The sequence below is a fragment of the Hypomesus nipponensis genome, chromosome 23, assembly GCF_054491055.1.
Source record: "Hypomesus nipponensis isolate SF chromosome 23, ASM5449105v1, whole genome shotgun sequence".
Lineage (NCBI taxonomy): Eukaryota > Metazoa > Chordata > Actinopteri > Osmeriformes > Osmeridae > Hypomesus > Hypomesus nipponensis.
Window position 1 is genome coordinate 11,759,474 of NC_140383.1, and position 15,871 is coordinate 11,775,344.

The following is a 15,871-nucleotide window of genomic DNA, read 5'->3' on the forward strand; positions in this document are numbered from 1 at the left end:
TTTATTAATTTGTGGAAACCATTGCTCCGGTGCAATAATATACTGTGTAGTACAAGCACAGATGATAACAATTGGAGAAATATTTAAAGAAAAAGAAAATAACTGAAAGTAGAAGCTGGGTTAAATTCAGGAAAATCTCTGCACTGGGCAATACCAACTGTTACTCACTGAGTTCTGATCATTTCTGAGTTCTGATCATCTTTGAAAACTAGTATCTACAAGAAGGCATTGACCACATGCTGGATAACTTGTTTAATTCATGCAGACTCCGATCGATGGTGTTAGTCCTATAGTAATTGCCTGTCGCTCTGGTTAGCTCTGAAAGGTTGTAGAGTCTGAGGTATTTGAGTCCAAGGAGGACAAAAGGAACTCAACCTGCAGGTTCCCCAGAACTTCCCCAGAGAGATTCTGAGAACAACCATATAAATGGTCCTAAAAAGATGGCGTCCAACCATGACTGCATCTGGCTCTGAGAACACATTGAGACAACAACATTTAGTATTAGAATTCTACAAAGACACTACCAGTTAACACTATTCAGGTAGAGCATGTGAAGGGGGGAGACAGAGACTGCACCTTGAGCCTCAACAGAAAATGTTCCGCTCTCTGGCTCCAGCTCTGTCCTGGTGGTCTGATGGACAGAGTGACCCCAAACAGGAGATGGAGGAATCCATTGGGCCGCTGGGGTAGTAGAGAGACATGAGATGAGACAGAGTCAACATACTGATAGGACAACAGCATTGTGGGTTAGGCCAGCCAAAAAGTTGACACTATTGGGGTTTGTGTCACTTGCCGGGGCAGCATGGACAGTCTTGCCCTCCAAAAGGCCAAGCAGGACCCATTCAAAAAACAAATCCAGGAAATTGATCTGAGCCAGTCCACCCAGAATCATCCGCCCAGCATGACTGATGAAGTTCAGGGGCTGGTTGGTATTGGTCAGATCCTTGGAAAATATGGGAAAACCATCGATAACACTGTATGTACACAAAGTAAAATGCAACAACTCATGACAAATACTACTTCTCTTTACCTCAAAGGCATCGCGAAGGGCAGCCAGTTTACCCTCAAAGTCATTAATCCCCTCGTAGGCAAAATAGCTTAGAACAATAGAACATTTGTTATAGTGAGGTGTGCTGTGGTAACATTTTGTTTAATTATGTCCGCAGCAGAGTAGCAGCACTATTTTCAACCGGTGTTCCGACAGTACTTACTGCATCAGGGGGACTTGGACCTTTGGTTCCTCCACAACATCATCCTCAAAAACCCAATCTCAAAGCGCTTTTCACTCAGTGGCGAGTGAGATCATTGGCAGAGGTGTAAGGAGATGGAAGTGTGAAGATATTTACCTCCTCAAAAGGGGGTGATGGAGGAGAGGCGTGAGGAGAACGAGGAGAATGGTCAGTGAAAGTGAACTCTGTGTTGGAGCATGACCAACTTGTTGTCTGAGTCTCACCCCCTGCCTCGACAAAACCCTCAAAGGTGGTCATCACGTCTACCTCCTGTGATTGGAAAATACAAAACATCTTTAGAATGGTAGACCATTCAACAGTGATGACTGTCAACCAAATGTGATGTTTCATCAAGGAAAATGTGGTGCACCTGGCCATCCTCAAAGTACATGACCTCCTTCCGTGTATTGATATGGTGGGACATGACATGGCTTGTCTTTCTACCACCTAGAAACTATGGAGGACAAAACAGAACTCATCATTTATAACTAACTGACACACAGCCTGAGTGTAAAGCTGAAAACCCTGAAGTTGCCTTTGTCAGCTTGTGAACATTAGGTGCTTGACTGACCTGCACCCCTGTGACCTCCAATTCGATTGTTGAAACAGCCACCAAACCCTAAGAAAGATACACAGGAATACATTTGGTTTCATCCAGCAACAGTGGGATCAACCAGACGCTCTGGTGATTGGCCTGTTCTGTCCTCAGTATTCTCTCACCTCGGGGTTCAGGAGGTCAATGGTGAAGATGTTTTCTCCACCACAGCTGGGTCTGGTTGTTCATCACGATCCGGATTAACTGGCGGACCTGCTCCAGGGTCTGCAAAGAGAAAGTTCCTTGGTAAAAATGCAATATGTTGGGGACTGAACTTCAGCCTCCCAATTGCTAGACCAATAGACTTAGAGCACATTGTTTGTTCCAAGGTTGACATTAGAGCTTGTAACTTACTGACAGGGCTGACTCATTACAAGTGTGTGTGAAGGTGTGTGTGTGTGTGTGTGTGTATAGTGTTTGATACAAAGTCAGAGAAGTCCTCAAGACAGAGATGTCTGAGTTACCTGCAGTCGCCAAGCAGATCGACGGGTGCAATGAAAATGTGACGCATTCCACAGATCTACCAGGGGTAGGTCCTTCTGATAGACTCCCTCTTGTAGAACCACTCAGGTTCCTCCTCACTCAGGGATGCCTCCTTCTCGGCTTCAAGCTTAGGTAGCAAGAAAGGCTGCACAACAAGAACCAAACAGTCACCCTGACTTTCTGGAATTTAACATGTCCAAATTATTCACTCTGAACAATTGTTTTAGTCTTTCATTGTATTTCCCATGGCAGACAAAGAAGTACAGATGCAAACAGTGTGGGGTTCCCATTCTGTTTACTGATGATATAAGGTTACCTGTCCTCTGGAAAGGCCTGGGTTCACAATGGTCATTTTCCCAGCCAGGGTAAGGTAGACTTTGCGATGCTTTAGCCATACAGGGACCATGAAGAACGTCTGGCAGGGAAGATATGGAGACAGAATCAAGCACATTATCTTCATTGACATTGACTTGTAGATTTAACCCAGTGTCTTTTTCTCCAAACAGTAGATAGTGGATGAAGAACATGGAAGGTGCAGTGAATAGTTACCAGTGTCCAGTGTTGTCAAGTCACTCAGAAGCAGTTTTCCAGCATGTGTCTGGAGCTGGAGAACAGGCGTGGATGAAGGAGCCTTCATGGCAAATGGAAAACGAGAGAATCTCAGGAAAATCTTTATTTGCACACAGTAGACATTATCATTATTATTATAATAGTCAGTGTTTTCAGATCATTTACTAGCAATTGTTATGAGCCCATGTTCTTGTTGATATGTTGATGCCTCCTCTCAAACCCTTAACCGCAAGACAGACTTACAGGACGCCACACAGGCATGTACAGGACCAGAGGTCCAGACAGAGGGAGCAGCAGCTCCTCATCATCCTCCATGACCTGAGGAGGAAGAGTACAGTAGTGGAAGGTTGGAGGAAAACAATAAGTTATATATACATATTTTATATTTAGACAATTTTGTATTTGTTAAACATGAGGCAGGGAGCAAATCGAGAAATAATTCCCCCTGATGGATAGTAACATGCAGACAACACGGGGGAGATGGGGATGGTGGAGGGTGGCAGCAGCACAATAATACAACAACCGGGAGTGAGTGTAGGAATATCCATGCAGCATTATAATGCCGCCATATCGGACGTGGCCCAATGTGCTTGAAGCAGGCTGACACAGGTGTAATTAATGAGCGTAATGAAAAACTGCTCTCTGAGTGCCATGCCTCAACTAGGCTTTCTTCCTATTTTACTGGGAAGTTGTTAATGTATTAATGCTCCATATTGAAAGAAAGTGTTGGAAATTAGGTCACTACAATATAAGTATTTTGTTTGGGCAATAATACCTGGTAGAATATGATAAAATCTAAAGCTTACTTTTGTAATCTATTGAGAGAAACAAAAACAAAAAAACACTAACTGAAAACTAGATTTGTGTTAATCAGCATATTTGAAGGACTATAATGCTATGACAGTATTTTGGGAAAACTTTAATCAACCGCCCAAAAAGAGCAGCTTGCTAAATTTGGGTAACACATGCGTTGGAAAAAAAAGAATTAGCTACTTTCTAGCTAAGTTGACACTCAAACCAAGCTGGTGTCAAAAACATTTTGAATTGATTTGCATTAGCTGTTGGGAATGTCTCTCACCATTAAAATGTGCCTGCTGAAATCAAAAGGCCAAATTTACATATCAAAGAACAACCTTGCTCATGCCATTTGTCAAAACCTCAGAGCCACAAGCCATTTGAAATTTGTATTCTTTTTCATGGTTTCAGTTTTACCCCATGTCCCTGAGAAGGGTGTGGGGCCAGATAGGAGGTGGGGTGGGGGATCACTGGTGCATGGTGCTCAAAAGGGTGAAAATAGGTAAACAGCACTGTTTGTACTTGTCCTGGGTACTGCTTAAAAATCATTCAACTTGTCATATTTCATGTTCAGTCTTGCTGATTATTCTTGCATCACATTCTCTCTGTGTCTCTACATTACCCTCTCTGATTCTTTTTTATCCAGACTCAGTCCGCTAATGTTGCTTGACAACCATGCTAAGATGTTATACATTTATAATGCAAAATATATATACTAAACCCTTCAAAAAAAGTTTGGAAACGTTATTTTGGTTGATTATTCCTCTCCTCAATAATACCAATTGGTATTGTATTTTATATCATTGGAAAGCCTGATTAGTCACCTTTACAACGAGGTACAACTTGTAAGGATCGTGCATTTGTGGAACGAGCAACACAGCTACCCGTGTGTGTAGCGGCCCCCCAAAAATGTGCCAAAATCCCCTGCTTCTTCTGTTTGTATTCACAAATCCTGGTTGAGGAATGGGATGCCATCCCACAGCGGTGTGTGACCAGGCTGGTGACCAACATGAGGAGGAGGTGCCAAGCTGTCCTAGTTGCGTATGGATCTTCCACACGCTACTGAGGTCCCTGACAGTGTAAAACGAATTAAGTGTAAAAATGGCCAATAAGTAGTTTTTTCCTTATTACTGTGGGAGAGTGCAATCATTTCATCCACCAAGCAACTCAAAACAAGAGTGACTACCAACAGAAGAATATTGCAGGGAATTTTGGCAAATTTTTTTGGGCCGCTACCCACACGGGTAGCTGTGTTGCTCGTTCCACAAATGCACGATCCTTACAAGTTGTACCTCGTTGTAAAGGTGACTAATCAGGCTTTCCAACGATACAAAATACATTACCAATTGGTATTATTGAAGGCCAGGAATAATCGACCAAAATAACGTTTCCGAACTTTTTTTGAGGGGTTTATATAGAAATATACATGCATGCACACACACACACACACACAACTTTGATATTGGTATTTTGTTATTCCCAAGTTTTGTTGGTGCTCCCAATACCCATTTTGAAATACTACTTAGTATAGACTAATATACTATTTAGTATGGTAGATGCTATCGACATTCATACATTCACACCAGTGCACAGTGCCCGTGATGTAGTTGGTGCTTAAGATGTCAGTGAAACATACAAATACAGATTACTTGAACACAATTGGTGGCACACACACAAACAACACACACACACACACACACAGATTCCTGGAATTATAGATAGGGCACAGTGCCTGTGATGCAGCTGGTGGTGGCAGTTCTTCTCAATGACTTTAGTATCTATATTTCTCATATCACAAAAAATTCTCTGTCGTCTCTGAAGTACTTGTTCAACCTCATCTTTTCTATTCATTTATGCACATTTAAACACATTTCTAATTTCCAAATGGCCTATGCAAATCATAATGTAGCCTTAATTTGTTTGCTGTTTCATACGTTACCAGCAGTGATGTGGTGAATAGTTTTTCCATTAGTTTATGTCAAAATGCTTATTCAAACAACGTCAATCACTGCACGTCATTGGATTATAAAGACGACACCTACAAAATGAACTTTGCCAATTTTTTAACTAAATGTTACCCTTCAGTTGAGAAGGACAATTTTGAGTGAGGAACAGAAGGGTAAAATGTAGTTTGTATTTGTTAAACATGAGGCAGGAAGCAAATAGAGGATAGGTTAGGATAGAGAAACTGTTCTCCCCTTTAAACTCTCATTCAGAATCCAGGTGTCTGGCTGTTTTTGGCTCATTAACTCCACGAATGACACACACTTCCATCCGTCCAGTCATAGCCATGCTCTTCTTCTGGTCAAGTGTCAAGTTTGTTACAGGTGTCATTGGGGTGTGCTTGCCTTCGGCGAGCACAAACCATTGTTATCTCACATATATATTATTTATTATTTATTGTTTCTTTTCGCCCCCCTAAGGATGCCTCAATATTTGGACTACATAGACAACGGCGATGTCAAAAGGTTCGTCTCGGTAGCGATTGCGTTGGTTGTATTGGGATTTATGTTCCATTGCACGGTTTAAGTATAAATTACGTTTTTGTGGCAAAAAGTGAAGCTAACGGTGGCTAACTTGCTAGCCACAGTCACTGACGCCACTAACGTCACTAACGTCACGAAAACTCGCTTGACTATCTCTAGCAGAACATTAGTTTCCCATCTGTTAACTTGGGGGATACTAATCTGCAAGGCAGCTGCAGAAACGCCACAAGCAAAGAGGCCAGGGTGATATTTAATCATTTTACTTTGTGGTGTGAAACATAATTGTGAAATGTAATGTACAATATTAGCTGATATTATTAAGTAAGTAGGCCCACATCTACTTTCGGAAACGGTAGTCTACTATTTCACTGAAGCATTAGCATCATGACATTAGCCTCTGTTGCTTGGGCAACACATACTACAGTGGTCATGATGCATCTGTTTTCAATCGTTAAAATAAACATTCCTCACAAATACGTTTTTGTTGTAGGATTTATTTTGACATTAATAAACGATTTGTTGGTGAAATGACCATTACCTGTGGTTTCAAATCAGTGTGGCGGCTCACTGCAACGCTGTAGCCTACCCGAGACACTAATGAGTAGCTAACAAAAACATCTCTTTAGAGATGTTTAGAAAGTCAAACGGCGACGGAACATGTTTGGCTTTCCCCTTACTCAAAAGTTTTTCAATAGGTGAAAGTATCTGACTACTAACCTGAACTTCATTGCCACAGCCTAAACTTTGTCAATGTCAAAACTTTGTCTGTTCATGAAAATAATTAATGTCAGCCTGCTTCAGCCTTGCTTAGCTGTAGGATATACATTTTACTGGGTCTTGCTGCGCTGCTTGATTTATTGAAATTATTATGAAATGTTATGTTTTACTAGCCATTTGCCTTCTTAAGCAAATCACAGTATTTCCCACCCCTCATGGTGTAACTGAGACGACCGTAAATAGCCTAATTCATCTTTCAAGTAATAAGCCCCCGTTGAAGTGTTGAGCAGGAAATTAGCTGGTCTGTAGAGATCTTGGGTTGGTGGTTTTACTGATGCAGAATTCGCTCAAATAAAATCGATAGACGTAACGAGTGGCACATAACGTGAAGTAGGCCTAACATTGCATTTTATTTTGTTTGAGTTTTAATAACTTGTCCAGTGCATCGGGGCAAGTAGCACTAGCCTAAATTGATCTTCCAGACTTGCCGTTAAAAAAAATGTACTCTTCCCGGACAAGCCTTAGCTACATGGCTAGACTGTTGATCCAGATCAGAATCCATCATATCTTGGACACTCAAAATCAGCGAATCTTGCAGCCAAATCAAGTAGCCTATATTTATAGGCCTTTATATGGCTACAAACTTCTGCTCGGTTTCTAGCTGGCTACTTGTTACCAAGTTACAACTTTGTTGCAGGGGCATTCTTTGTCTACATTGCGAGCTAACAGTGTCCGGTAATTATGTCGCTATAAATAATGATGTTAAACCGAGACCACTAAGCCCTCAAAGAAAATGTAAGGTCAAAGAAACAAAAGAATGGTTTGAGGTTACTCTGAAAATTATTAATAAAATAGGCTTCTAATATTAAACTGCTAAATCCTTCTCTAACTAGGCTCCTCTATGATGCATAATGAAACTTAACGTTTTTTAAGTAATCAATAAGCCTACGCTTGCCCTCATTACTCAAATGATGCCGTTCAGGGCGTTCAAATTACATAATAGGGCGATGATAGGAGGATAATAGGACATAATAGGGCAACCAACAAGTTGTTTATATCTGATTACAATTTAATAAGTTATCTAGCGCTGCATCTTCATGAGCTACATTTGGCCTCCTTCTCTTCCAACCAACCAGTATCACCTCTCCTCCATCTGAGTGATGCATGTCATTTTTACAAACTTATTATCAAGGGAACACAATGGTCAGAACTGTAGTCATACACTTAAATGCTTTTTGAAATATGTAAACACCAGGAGTGTATGGAAAGCTGGGGCAGCCACAAGCACACCCTCACAATTTCCCCAGAAATTGTTTGCTCTCTAGTTCAACTTGTTTCATGAGTTTTGTAGTTATTATGTATGTGTAAATTATTGTATTTAGTATTTATTATTTGTAGTTGTTAATGAATCATTTTGACTCTGTACTCAATATGATTATTATTTGTATTAAGAATTATGGAATAGGTAAGCTGGCCATGGGTATAGACATAGAGCAGGTGTGAAGCTATTGGGTTTGTAAAGAAACAGTCAGCTTTAACTTTTCTGAACACGCTCCATTGCATTTCATTTCACCTTGTCACACTTCCTTTTCTCCTCCATGCACAGTACTTCTCAAACTAAACATTTCAGAAATCACAGTGCCACCTATTGAATGAGATTGTAATACGATGCACATCTGAGCACGTTTCTCCTAAAAAAAACAACACTTATGTTTTGTGTAATATTGTAACAACTAATAACTTCAGCAGCATAATCAACAAAAATTGCAGTTGACATTTAGCAATGTAAGCACAGAAAATGTACAGAAAAACTGTTCAATATCCCCTTCATAAAAACTGCATAGTCTTGTTTCTTTTTCTAATGCTCTACATTAAATCTACATGAAGTAGATATCAGTTTTACTTGGATCTGTAGTCCATCAGGACTTCAGAGTGATTTCTTCAGATGGATGCAGTGTGTAGACAGTCTATAACAAAATGGCCGAGCTAGTTCTGGCATGGCATTCGGGCTGCATGTCATTATCTGATGTCATTCACACTATCGACTGCAGGTGTGCTAATTGAAGGTTTAGGGCCGAGGCATCCCCTTTAGAGGACTTGAATACTGCATGCAATCACAAATCCGGACACGTTCACACATCATGCGTTGCTATGTACCTGCAGTCTGCGACTGTTGCCACACTGCATCATCCCCCAGCTCTTCCATACTCTTCTGTATTGTCACTGCAAGATATAGTTAATGCTCTGTGAAGCCTTTTAACTTAATTGTTAAAAGTAAATACTTTGTTAGTATACGTCTGAAATTATCCCTGTCCATTGGGGGATCATGTATCCTATACTTCCTGCCTTCTTAATGTATGTACCTATGCTATACTAACTACGCTCCAAGGCAGGAATGTCCCATTAGATAGATTCTATAGAAGTCTATAGAACGATATTGCCAAAGACAAATCTATTTCCATTGCAATAAATGGTTCAATCAATACGTGAGTGTCTTGACAGAACTCGGTATTTCTCTGTTGGAGTGAGGGTAGTACACAGATGCTTTAAGGTGCCAAATTCCTCTTTGCTTAAGGAACTCTGTACTCATAGGAAATTATGTGGGGTCCATTATCTGACACCAGCTCATGTGCATTTCCTTTCCAGCTGAAGATGGAGGAACTGAATTACAGCAGCCCTGTCTACTTTGGAGCAGAAGGCCACTTCAGGCCACTTACTGAAACAGTCCACTTATGTGATGGCATAACTGCAGTCAGGCAGAGCTGATGCAAACCATGCTACGATATAGACCCTAAATTTCAAGCACTGGTGTCAAGGAAGCTGTGTGTGTGGCAGAGGTCTTGCCATTTCTGCAACTCCAAATCCAATGCTTCCTTTCTGGAATTGTGTTTTTAGCACCATTTTTCCATGCATAATGAATGCAACTTGGATTTTACAAAGGTGACATTGCAGATACAAAAAACGTTTCCAACGTGATAGAGGGGTGGTCGTGCATCAGCACTTCTCCGTCTGTCCCGAACCCAGCCGGGCCAAGGAAGGCTGTGTCCACTTCCTCCTGCCGCTGGGTTTGATTGGAGGCAGAGGGCACACCCCACAGCTTTGTGAGGTGTGCCCCTGACCGCCATTATCCTCTCTGTTTGATTACTATTTCCATCAACGGAAGAGAAGCGCACTTGGCTGCTGCAGCTAAGATCATAGTGTCTATGGGACGTTACATTATTCAGAAATAATGTTTGAATGATTTGAATAGTAATTACAATTATACTATACATCTTAAATTTTAATATCTGGCAAATCAATTTCATAAATGTGATTAGTTTACACATAAGAAGTTTGCCACTGACAGACGTTTTACAATCTACAAAATATATTGTGCATACAGTACATACTTGAGGTACTATATGTTCTTTTCTCTATCCCTCCAAAACCCTGCATGCTTTCGGTGGTGAGGGAAGAGGAAGCAATCTCCTCATTGGCATCAGTATTTCTACCCTGGCTCTGCATTCATTCACTGCCAGATCATTGTTAAACATTATGTCAGTTGTGTTCTGCCACGTCAGCCTGGTTTCCTTGCCTGCCCTCCCTGCCCTTCCGGTTCAGTTTAAGTCCACCTGTCCTGCACCTAACCTTGTCCATCATTAAATACCTCTTCAGTTTGATTTGTTGCTATGTGTCATGCATTTGGGTCCACTAATCAGCCGTAACACTTCACCTCATTTATCTCTTATCTGTCTCCATCTTATTTGCCCTATGTATCTCCCTCTCTCTTCCATCTCTCTTCTCCTCCGTCCCATCCCAGGTCTCTCTCTCATTCCTCCTTCTCCCTCTCTCTCTCTTTACAGCGATGCAGGGGATCGCTGGAAGGATGCTAGGGGAGAAGTTAATTGGGCAATGCAGAGAAGCATGTGAGTGGTTAACTACACACACTGTGTCATCAACACACACTGCAGGGAGAGGAAGCTATGGCAGCATGCCCATTTTTTCTCAATGTGTATATTGTAATAATAATAACAATAATTTAATTAAAAGTAGTAACTATGCATTCAATGAGACAATAATGAGAGCGAACAGTATGTTTTTGTGTGTAATTGACTTTGAGAGACTTAGTATTTGACATAATTTGTGTGCGTGTGTGTGTGTTTCCATATTTAAGTGGATCAGGCGCTTGATAGCGAGCAGTAGTGTTTGTCGGCTAATTAGCAACATACGCCGAGAGATGACAATCCCACCAAAATCCCACCACTCTGAAACACAAGAAGTGAAGTGTGCAATGGAGCGACAGGACTGGAAACAAATGTGTGAGTGTGTCTGCAGCTACTAAACCGTGCTAATGAAGTCCTCATCTCACGTACAGAGTCCCAGGCAGCCGTCAGAACTGACACATCAGTGTGTGAATGGCATGGAAAGTAGAAAACCAGCCGAGAAAGGCCAGGCCCACAAGACAGCTCCGTCTGCCTGTCTCTCTGTTTCTTTATTTTGTCTGTTTCTCTGTATTTCTGTCTGCATCTCTGTATCTCAGGAACTCGGAGACACCTTAGAAACAAATTAATCTCAGAAAAAGGTTCATTGAAAATGTTTAACATTTCTTCTACCTTCCCTGTCCTGTACATGTTATCATGGGGCTCTGGAGGCCTCAGGGGGAGAAAACTCCATTACCCCACCGCTGATCCTTATTATGATAAGCTAGGTCAGGGGCATGGTAGAATGAGGAGCTATAGGAGAGAACCAAGAGATTAAAACAATGTGACAGAAATGACTCGAAGTGTTAAGCACCTTACTCACATACAAACACGTACTGATAATAGGACAATTCCAACCTGTGTTTTGGAAGGTGAAAGAAGCACACACTCCAATGATAAACACTGAACAATACCTGTCAGTCAGGTGAAAAGGGGAATGGAAAGGAGTGGGAGTGGAAAGTGGGGGGATAAGGAGGGAAGGCGGAGAGAGAGAAGAGAGAAGGAAAGAGACAGGGTTCAGTGAGGAGGAAGCAGCTATTACATACAGAGAGCGAGAGGTAAAAGCTGAGACATATATAAAGACATGCTGACAGCAAATAGCAAGAAAAGCAGCCTGATATAGAGAAAGAAAAAGATGGCGACCGCACAATTCTCACTCTCTCTGGCTACCCCTCTTTCATTCCCTACTTTCTCCTTTTGTCATGATAACCCCTCTCTCCTTCTCTCCCAACTCCCCTCCCTCCTTCTAGATTTGATCAACACTCTATTTATCTTTCCCTTGTCCTCTTCTTTCACACTGAGACAGCATCAGCAACGGGGCGCCGTGCGGTTAATATCACAACGGCCATGACAATTCTCGACTTTCCATGTGTCCTCCTCTCCTCTATGCCTCATCGGGCCGCGTCCTTCGGTTCTCACTGGAGCGGTTTGCAACTGAATGTGAAGCGGCTGGGATGCGAATAAGCACCTCAAAATCTGAGGCCATGGTTATCGACCGGAAAAGGGTGGAGTGCCATCTCTGGGTCGGGGAGGAGATCCTGAACCAAGTGGAGGAGTTCAAGTATCTCCGGGTCTTGTTCACGAGTGAGGGAAGAAAGGAGGGCGAGATCGACAGGCGGATCGGTGCGGCGTCCGCAGTTACGCGGGCTCTGCATCGGTCCGTCGTGGTGAAGAAGGAGCTGAGTTGAAAGGCGAAGCTCTCTATTTACCAGTTGATCTACGCCCTCACCTATGGTCACAAACTATGGGTAGTGACCGAAAGAACGAGATTGCGAATACAAGCGGCCAAAATGAGCTTTTTCCGCAGGGTGTCCGGGCTCTCCCTTAGAGATAGGGTGAAAAGCTTGGTCATCCGGGAGGGGCTCAGAGTAGAACCGCTGCTCCTCCGCATCGAGAGGAGCCAGCTGAGGTGGCTCGGGCATCTGATTAGGATGCCTCCTGGATGCCTCCCTGGTGAGGTGTTCTGGGCACGTCCCACTGGGAAGAGGCCCCAGGGAAGACCCAGGACACGCTGGAGGGACTATGTCTCTCGGCTGCGCTGGGAATGCCTCGGGGTCCCCCAGGAAGAGCTTTTGGAAGTGGCCGGGGAGTGGGAAGTCTGGGCCTCCCTGCTTAGGTTGCTGCCCCCGCGACCCGACCCCCGGACAAGCGGTAGATGATGACATGACATACTGTGATTACATGAAGCCTCTAACTAAACACTAAACCCGACTGCAGAGACACAACTCCTGAAACCTATGCCTGTATATACTGCATATGTACTTAGTTCATTTTAGTTTCACAGTTGAGAGTTCACCAATGTGAAGATTTTAATTAAATTTTACTGACACATGCAGTGTGGATGTGTTTGAGTTGAGGCTACTGTCTGTTCAGTTTTAGGAGATGGTCTTTTTATCCTCCACTTTTTTACCAGGCTAGCCATCTCATAAAGGTATCTTCCCTCATATGCATTAAGTCCCAGTAAACATCCTATCTCTACTGTAATATAAGCTACACCAATCTTAAACTATTCCATCATATTTGAACAGTCAACAGTTGCAGGAAAAATGAATATGTTATCAAGGCATTAGCCTAAAGGTAATATAATATTGTTAGGTAAGGTGCTATAAAGACTACTCTATGTTTCAATCATCTGCTCACCAGAAGACATTAAAGCCTAAAAGTGAAAAACAAATAGGAAAAATATTGTTTTTTAGTTCAGTCTACAAGCCCAATTGTGTCAAACCCAAACGTCTCTCTACACTAACTGCAGTTCAGAGTTCTATTGTTGTTATGACATTTTTGGTCCCTTGCAATGTATCATTTGTTTTGCCAGCCAGTGCGAAGCCTGTAGAGTCCCAGTGCATTAATAGCTTATGTTGCCCATGCTTTATTTATACTGGGCCCATGTTTCTGTCACTTGAATTTGTTTTTGTAGGGCTGCACAATGATTTATTAAAGAGCTACTCTGAAAAATATACATCCCAAACATGATGACAGTGCAATGACAAGCTTGATGGCCTGCTTGACTACATGCTGGGTGACTAGCTGAAGGGTGATATTTGGTACCTGGTTAACAAACATGTTGACTGAATTACTGACTTGTTGGCTGTCTACTGCAGGCTCCAAACTCCAGGCCCCTGACTTAGCTGGGAATTGTTCCACTCTAAGGCTCAGACATCTCAAACCAGCTTGAGAAGCATGCTTGTGGATGCTGCTGGTTCGATGACCGGACATGAAAGAGAAAGAAAGATAGGTGAGAGATTGTACACCCCCTGCTGTGATTTTTTTCTTTAAATTTCTTTAAATATTAATGTGCCCTAAAGTGTCTGACCATGACTTAACTGAATGGTATCTGTGCAAAGTTTGTCACTAGAAAGGTTTTGTCATAATTCTCTACTGAAGTTGGAAGTCTACAGTGAACTTCTGAAAAATCTGAGATTGAAAGGGTCCAATGCAAATTAGATTTCTGTTGTCACAAATTCGAGCCAATCGCAAGCCAATCGTCTAGAGACATGAAAATGATGCAAACAAACCCAGAAGCTCCAGCGCAGAGCAAGAGTGGACGTCTTAGTTCAGGTTTGCGATAGCTACCAGGCATAGCATACATCCCAACCTGCAGAGACTCATTTAAGGGAGGTGGCTTCTCAAACTTGGATATCTGCAGTGGTCAATTCAGTTAGGAATGTTTCCAAAATCATTAGCAAAAGTCAATGTGTTTACTCGTGAAATGACGATTATGGTGTGATGCTGTGCCGACTATTTTTCTGTGATAGCAACAGCGTGTTGTTTTATTCAGTGTCTTGAATATAATACCTCTGTGTGCAATCTCAACATGTCTGTTCTTAATTTCTTCTTCACACGTTCTAAAGAGTGGTTCTTCTTTGTGACTCATGGCATAGTATCGATCACAGACCACTTAACACAGTGCCATCTAGTGGCTTTCTTAAGTAACAAGCACAATCAGTGAATATCATTCCATGTAGGTATGTAAACGGAAAGAAAGAGGAAGGTGGCAGACAGGTGAGGAGGGTTTCACCAAACAGTGGACGATGCGTATTGTAATAAAAAATCGTCCTGAGGTGGTGGTGACCACAATGTCATCACCATAGCCCACCGTCAACATTGTGACCAAATATCCATCCATCATCTTCTGCTTATCCGAGGTTGGGTTGCAGTGGCAGGTGGCTAAGTAGGGTATTCCAGACGTGCCTCCTCCCTGCAACGCTTTCCAGCTCCTCCTAGGGGATCCAGAGGTGTCCTCAGGCCAGATGAGATTTATAATTCCTCCAGCGAGTTCTGGATGTTGTGGTTGTGGGCGAAAAAAACAGTTTGAAATACTATTTGTTGGATTAAACAGAGCGGTGGACACCAGCGGGTTGTTAGGTTTCCATCAAGACTCGGTCACAGAATCTTCTGTCACATCATCGTCTCCCATGTCAACAGTTGTGTGTCTCATCGGACAACTATTGAAACCAACTTTGTCTCAGGGAGTGTGAATTGTTCATACTCAGGAGTCTTTGGTCTTCTGTGTTCATCATCTCTGCTTGACCAGTTTTCCGTAATTGTCATCACCAGTGTGGAACCTGGACACTTCAGCAACATTGCTGTTGTCCTCAGGTGTTGACCTCCAACCTTGAATGGTTGGATAAGAGTTGGGGGTTGGATAAGAGCCCTAGTGAGAAACACAAACAACAGTGAGGAGGAGTGTAGAGGAATGAGTTATCCACATCATGAATTGTGGTCAAAACACTTTTGTGTGCTTCTTTGCAAAGACACACTAGCTAATTTCTTTCAGTGTCGCCCTCACCTTAGTATTAACCTTTCTGATTGGCTCAGTGCGGATTACTTTTTCCCTCTGTCTCTTTTTCACTGGAAATCAAAACATAGTTTCTCTGGACACACAGAACTCCCACACATAGCTACAAGACAACAAACTCCTCTTTATTGCAGAGGCGGTTTGTCTGCGAGACATGGACTGTGTGCTGTGGCTAATTCCTGGTATCAAAACAGGCACAAAGTTTTTCACCAATACTGAAAACAAACTGAAATGATGTA

The 15,871-nt window shown here is 42.3% G+C and overlaps 1 protein-coding gene across 2 annotated transcripts; it reads right to left on the reverse strand.

Moving 5' to 3' along the window:
- LOC146234248 (uncharacterized) lies at positions 1 to 14,657 on the reverse strand. Of its 2 annotated transcripts, none has more exons than XM_084689453.1 (14): positions 14,350 to 14,657; positions 13,916 to 14,027; positions 3,121 to 3,195; positions 2,857 to 2,938; positions 2,624 to 2,722; positions 2,289 to 2,452; positions 1,950 to 2,049; positions 1,801 to 1,848; positions 1,600 to 1,683; positions 1,212 to 1,499; positions 1,031 to 1,097; positions 794 to 943; positions 577 to 681; positions 1 to 469 (listed from the first exon to the last, which is right to left on the reverse strand). In XM_084689453.1, exons 10-14 carry the CDS (start codon positions 1,214 to 1,216, stop codon positions 371 to 373), a joined length of 426 nt encoding a protein of 141 aa, XP_084545579.1. In that variant the 5' UTR covers positions 1,217 to 1,499; positions 1,600 to 1,683; positions 1,801 to 1,848; positions 1,950 to 2,049; positions 2,289 to 2,452; positions 2,624 to 2,722; positions 2,857 to 2,938; positions 3,121 to 3,195; positions 13,916 to 14,027; positions 14,350 to 14,657; the 3' UTR covers positions 1 to 370. Both variants share the same exon structure in this region; 1 of them encodes a protein (XP_084545579.1).
- Positions 14,658 to 15,871: the final 1,214 nt, after the last annotated feature.